This window comes from Octodon degus, unplaced genomic scaffold, assembly GCF_000260255.1.
Source record: "Octodon degus isolate 3935 unplaced genomic scaffold, OctDeg1.0 scaffold00361, whole genome shotgun sequence".
NCBI classification, from domain to species: domain Eukaryota; kingdom Metazoa; phylum Chordata; class Mammalia; order Rodentia; family Octodontidae; genus Octodon; species Octodon degus.
In genome coordinates this window covers 888,213-895,112 of record NW_004524937.1, presented here as the reverse complement: position 1 = coordinate 895,112, position 6,900 = coordinate 888,213, and the positions used below count along the sequence as shown (strand labels likewise).

Genomic DNA, 6,900 nt, shown 5'->3' with positions numbered 1-6,900 from the left:
GTGGGGCTTTTTCGGCACTTGGGAGGCTGAGCCAGGCAGAGCATCTGAGAGTTCAAGGCCAGCCTGGACTATAAAGCAAAACCAGTCTTGAAAGAAAGAACGAATGAATGAATGAAAGAAAGAGAGAAAGGAAGGAAAGGGTTGATTCTGTGCCTTATGGTCCTTACTTGTATCATCCCTGTATTTTTAAACTATACCCCTTGGAGCTGATTTAATTTTTAATTTCGTTTTTGAGATAGTCTCGCTATGTAGTTGCTATGTAGTCCACACTATTCTTGAATTTACTATGTATGTCGGTTGACTTTGAACTTGTGGTCATACTGCCTCAGGCTCCCAAAGGTTGCGATCTCAGGCACCTGGCTCTACAACTGATTTTTTTTTTTTTTAATCTACAATGGATTTTTATTTGGTTCATTTATTTATTTTTAGTTTTTGAGACAGGGTCTTACTATGTAACGCAGGCTGGCCTTGAACTCACTATGCGGTCCAGGCTAACCTCTAACTCTAGATAATCCTCCTGCTTCAGCCTCCCAAGTGCTGAGGTTATAGTGGTGGAATCCTGGGTTTGCCACCACACCTGATTTGCAGCTGATTATTAGATTGTCAACGCCATTTGCTCAAATTATAGTCTTTAAACTTTCACTGACTTTAGACTTTACCTATATACCTTTTTTTTTTTTTTTTTTTTGACTCAGAAAATGTGAAGGAAAACGAAAACACATGGAAAGAATTGTTTAATATTTTGTCTTGGTTACTTTTCTCCTTGCTGGAGCACTATACCGGACACCTAGAAATGAAAGGAGGAAGGTTTATTTTAGCTTGCAGTTTGTAGAGATTTCAGTCTCTAGTCCACTGGCTCTGAGGCAAGACAGCATGACAGAGGAGAAGCAGCCCACAGCAAGACAGGTAGATGAGGGCCAGCCAAAGAGCTCAGCAGATTAAAGTAACTGCAAGCAGGTACAGGGACTGGGGTTTGATCCCCGGGCCTGCTGTGCTGGCCCTGCCCCCAGCGCAAGCTAAAACAGCAACTGAGACTGGGCGTGGTGGTGCTCGCCTATAAGCCCAGCTGTTGGGAGGCTGTGAACAGGTGGATCACTACCAGTCTGATCTAGTAGTGAGACCCCGAACACCCTGTAGACACTTCCCTAAAAATACAAAATAAAAAACAAAAGATAGGTAGACAGTAGCAAGAGCAGGAATGGGCTTTCCTTTTATCCCATCCACCTGTGGGTGGGGCCACTCACAGCCAGGATGGCTTCTGTCTTCAGCAAATCCGTCCAGTCACCCTGAGAGCTATGCTAACTCCCATCAGGGAACTGATGTAGTACCACATACCCCGAATCTCACTAGCACATACTCTTCACAGGGAAATACACCTCTTATCTGGTAATCTGAACTACTAAATTGAAGACACTATGTAATACAACAAACACTGTCGAATTTCCGTTATTTTATTTTATTTTATTTTTTTTCTCAGAACCGGGGATTGAACGCAGGCCCTTGTGCTTGCCAGGGAAGTGCTTATTCTACTGAGCCATCTCCTCGGCCCATCCGTTATTTTACTTAGTGAAATTCTGTATCAATTCTAATTTTTTATTACTATTTTGTATTCTCTTTAAAATAAAAAGTATATCAATAACATTAAATAAATCAAGTTCTTTTATTTTAAAAAAGAAATATATCCCTTACAAGTTGAGAGTATACCAATTTTACATTAAATAGTGCATATAAAAATAGATGCCTCATGGTGTCGCACGCCTGTAATCCCAGCACTTGGGAGGCTGTAAACAGGAGGATCACTACGAGTCCTATGTACATAGTGAGACCCTATAGACCCTGTACTAAATAAAAAAAAAAAAAGATGCTTTAAAACATAAAAAACTTGTGTGACTTTATAACAAAATTTGCACTGATAAAGTACTGAATTCTTTTAAATCTGATGAGTCAAAGGAACTAAGAATTTCTTTATTACTTATAACAATATTCCTATGAAGTTTGAAAGTACAAAAAGTATGATCGAATAAAATAGTATTCCATGAATAATGTTCCCAAGAGGATAGAGACAAATAAGAGGGAAACACACCCTGCATATTGCCTGCATGTATAAATCAGCGTGTTTCTCTCTCTTTTTGTTTTTGGTACCAGAAGTTGAACTCAAGACTTTGTGCTTGCCAGGCACGTGTTTGTGCTGCAGAGCTATATGCCCCACCCTTGGTGTGCTTTTCTATAACTACCCCAAAGCATTACTAAATATGTCCTTGGTAATAATAGGAAGACTTTGCTCTTAAGATATTCTAAAGAACTACCATGCTTGTTAAGTTTAATCATGTCAGCTTGATTGGCTCAGGAAACTGAGGGGCTGGTTGGAGCTTGGTTGTCTGCTTGGGCTTTGTTTCGTTTTGTTTTTGAGACAGGGTCTCACTATGTAGTGCAGGATGGCCATGAATTCATTTATGTAGCCCAGGCTGGCTTCCAACTCAGTAATCATCCTGCCTCCACCTCCCACGTGCTGGAACACTTAGGCTTGCACCACCACACCCAGCTGTTCTTGGAAACAGGGTCTCACTCTAGTTCAGGGTGGCTTTGAATCAATATGTAGTCCAGCCTCACCTCAAACTCAAGGCAATTCTCCTGCCTCAGCCCCCTGAGTTCTAGGGTTATAGATGTGCACCAGCACACCTGGCCACCCAGGGGATTTTAAAGCACACCTCTGGGTGCATCTGTGTGAGTCATAGAGACATGACCATCGGTACCAAGTCTGAGCCCTGGCCTCCTCTTCTCAGGCACTTCTGCTGCTCTGCTTTCTGGCCACCAGGAACTCAGCAGCTTGGCTCTGCCATGCCACCCTGACATCCTGCCTGGGAGCCTCAAACATGCACGAAAACCCCTGAAACCATAAGTGAAGTTAAACCTCTGCTCCTTCGGGTTGAGGGTGTCAGGCATTTTGTACCAGTGATGGGGAAAGTGACTAATACGTGAGGTTATGAAAGCCTAGATGTCAACAGGCAGAACAACCACCATCTACTACTGAAAGATAGACTGCAGGGCTGAAGCAGACCTGGTGACACAGGCCTGTAATCCTAGTACTAGGGGAGGCTGAGGCAGATGAATCACAAATTTGAGCCAAGCCTGGGCAACTTGATAACTGAAACTCTGAACCAAAATAAAATATAAAAAGGGCTAGGGATACAAATAGCTCAGGGCAAAGGCAATGAGTTAGATTCCAGTACCACAGACAGAAGAAGTAGGAAGGAAAAAAGGGATGGAGGGAGAAAAGGAAAGAAGGAATGTAGGCCTGGTGTATGGGTTCCCTGTGGTTGCAGTAACAAAGTATCTTAAGCTTGCTAAGGCAACTGAAATGTATTCTCACAGTTCTGGAGACCAGAAGAATGAAATCAAGGTGTAAGCAAGCCCTCATTTCTTCCAAACGCTCTAGAAGAGAATCCTTCCCTTTCTTTTTCCAGGGCCTGGTCACTACTGGCATTACTCTGTGTTCTTAGTTTATAGCCACAGTACTCCAGTTTCTGGATCTCTCTTCATCACCTGTTCCTGACGTCTTTTCTTTTGCCTCAAATTTCCCTCCCACATTCTAAGGGAATTTATCATTTCTGTGTATGGTGATCCAGGTACCAGAGTAATCCACTCAGATAATAATCCAGGATGATCTCTCTTATCTTAGTATCCTTAATTACATACACAAAATCCTTTTTCCATCTAAGGTATCATTCACAGATTCTAAGAATTGGGACATGGGCATACCTTGGGGGAAGAACACTAATTTTTACATTGAACCCACTATATCACTGCATTATTTACAACCTTATTTTTTAATCATGACAAGGAATTTTTATGAACACAAAATATGTGTTTGTTGTCTCAGGTATACAAAGTAACACAAGCTGCCGGGCATGGTGGCTCATGCCTCAGGAGGCTGAGGCAGGAGGATGACGCAGGAAGATTACTGTGAGTTCAAAGCCAACCTGGGCTACCAAGGGAGTCCATGGCCAGCCTGAACTGCATATTGAAACCCTATCTCAAAAAGACAAAATAAAATAAACATAAAAAATAAATAAATATACATGTATACATGCATTTATATTGATCTGTAAGTTCCTAAATTTCAGAATGGTACAAACAAAAACTGGTGTCATGTCTACTGTGGGAGGAATTGGACAGAATACATATCAGAAGTGGAAGAAAATTTTTCTAATTTTATGTTTGAATTATGTCAGTAATTCTCCAAAAAAAAATGAACAATGAACATCTTTCCAAATGTCCAAGATCTAACTCTGAGTCCTAGGCACAGTCTAACTAAACTTACATTTGTAGTTCATGGAGCCAATGCAAGCTTTTTGCCACAGCTTTTCCATCATTAAAATGCGGTGTGGGGACTCCAAATAAATCAAACCGATGGAAACTCGATGGGTTATACTTTCGGTTCTTTGCTTCTCCTGTGAGAGGAAGGAGATTTTTTAAATGAGCAATGGAATACCCTTTCTTGGCAAGAAGCACATCATGTTGTCTTTGATACTAAAAATAAGAGAGAAACAAAGAATGAAGTCCTAGGGCTGGTGAGCTAGCTCAGAGGACTAAGCACCTGCTTAGGCAAGTGTAGGGACCGGGGTTCAATCCCCGGCATCCCAATCTAGGCCGGCCCAGCTTCTGGGGCACGCTGAGCTGGAGATTAAGTTCGGGTTTAAAGGGGCATGCCTGTAATCCTAGCACGGGGCGGGGGGGGGGGGGGGCTGAAAACAGGATGATCACTTCAAGTCCAAGCTGTGTAGTGGTACCCTGTACCAAATACATAAATTTAAAAATAAATAAAGTCATAACTGCAGAGAACTGGGATGATTTAGTGATACCCTGTACCAAATACATAAATTTAAAAATAAATAAATAAATAAAGTCATAACAGTGCAGGGAACTGGGAAGATCTGGCTACTGACCACAGCATTCCCCACATGAGCTGGGAGACTGGTGGAATGCTACACATGAGTTACTTGTGTTAAATATTTGGAAGGAGGAAGACTCCACAAAAACACTTATTAGAACCAATAAAAGAATTGAGTAAAGGTGCAGAATACAAAATCAACATATAAAAATATGCTAAGTGAAGCATTATGGTACACACCTATAATCTCAGCACTCAGGAGACTAAGGCAGGAGGATCACAAGTTTGAGGCCAATATGAGCTATTTTACAAGATCCTGCCTCAAAAAAATCTCATCATTTAGCTATAAAAATATTATCTTGTGAAAGGAAGGAAAGAAGGAAGGAAGCAAGGAAGGAAGGAAGGAAAGAAAGGAAGGGAACTAATCCTATACAATGGGAAGCTGAAGCAGAAAGATCTTGATGTTAAGCTCAGCCTGGGTAACTCAGTGAAAGAAGCCTTGTCTCAGAATCAAAGAGAACCGGGGACATAGCTCAGTGCAAAGACAGAAAACAAAACAACCCCATTTAAAATAGCAACCAAGGAGGGGCTGGGGAGATGGCTCAGTAGAATAAGCGCTTCCCTGGCAAGCGCAAGGGCCTGAGTTCAATCCCCGGTTCCCCCCCACCAAAAAAAAAATAGGAACCAAGGGCCAGCCAAAAAGCTCAGTGTACTAAAGCACGGGGCATGCTGAGATGGCAATTGAGACTGGGCGTGGTTGCACGTGCCTATAATCCCAGCTCTTGGGAGGCTGTAAATAGGCAGATCACTACAAGTCTGATGCAGTAGTGAGACCCTGAACACCCTGTAGACCCTTCCCTAAAATACAAAAAAAGAAAAAAAAAATAGCAACCAATTAAGGGTTTGTTTTATTTTTCACAGAGTACAAACTTATAGTGATCCTTCTATCTCAGCCTCCCTAGTGCTGGGGTTACTGGTAAGCCCCACCCATTCCTGCTTTCAGTGGCCAGCACGACACACATGGGGTTTTGGGGGCAGCACAGTATACAGTATCAGGGATTGAACCTGAGTGTTTGCACTTGCCAGGCAGCACTTAGACCACTGAGCTATCCCCCATCCCCTACATATGTCTTGTGTGGTTTCTTTGAGATATGGTCTTATTACATTCACTCAAGCTCTTGGACTTAAGCAATCCTCCTAGCTCAGTCTCTTGAGTGGCTGGGACTACAGATTTGTACCACTACAACTCGATCTTAAGAATAAATTTAACATAGAAGGTAAAACACTGTGGAGCTGGTTTGTATCTAGATATCCCTATGGTCATAGGTGAGGCTTTTCAGAAGTAGTTGAATCTAGAGTGTGTAGTGCTAGGATCAAGGGTGTATGACTACTAAGTTAGTCCACTGTTTGGTCTGATGTAGTTCTGGATGTGGAAATGGGAAGGCCCTCCCTGGACAGGCTACCCACCTAAGGGCATAGCCTAGGTAGAATGTAAGGGACAGAACACAGCTGTTGCTGTTGCTACTCCTGCTGCTTCTGTCATACTCCACTGCTTGCCTGCCTGCTGTCCACCATGAGCTATCTCTCCTTGTAGTGCCCCTCTGCTACACCACTCTGCGGTGGAGCCATCTGACTACGGACTGAAACCTCTACAAATGCTGAGCTGTATGAGAAAGTAGCTAAGACAACCTTTATACTGAAAACTGTAAGACAGTGAAGAAAGAAGTTGAAAAGGCAGGAATGGGAAGATTTCCCCGCTCATGGACTACAAGAATGTTCATACTATTCAAAGCAGTAAACAGATCCAACTCAGTGTTTATCAAAACCACAACATGTTTTGCGGAAAAAAATTAAAGAATTAAAACAGAGATATAAAAGAGCCTCAAAGGGGCCAGGCAGATAGCTCTGTAGAATAAGCACTTCCCTGGCAAGTGCAAGGGCCTGAGTTCAATCCCCAGTTCCAAAAATAAATAAATAAATAAATAAGTAAATAAATAAATAAATAAAAT

General features: G+C 42.2%; 1 protein-coding gene across 1 annotated transcript in view; it reads right to left on the bottom strand.

Moving 5' to 3' along the window:
- Positions 1–6,900, bottom strand: part of Efhb (EF-hand domain family member B) — a 67,617-nt gene that overhangs the window by 30,349 nt on the left and 30,368 nt on the right. The window contains exon 6 of the mRNA XM_004648213.2: positions 4,322–4,451. Within this exon, the coding sequence (XP_004648270.2) occupies positions 4,322–4,451 (130 nt within the window). The remainder of the gene's footprint in view (positions 1–4,321; positions 4,452–6,900) is intronic.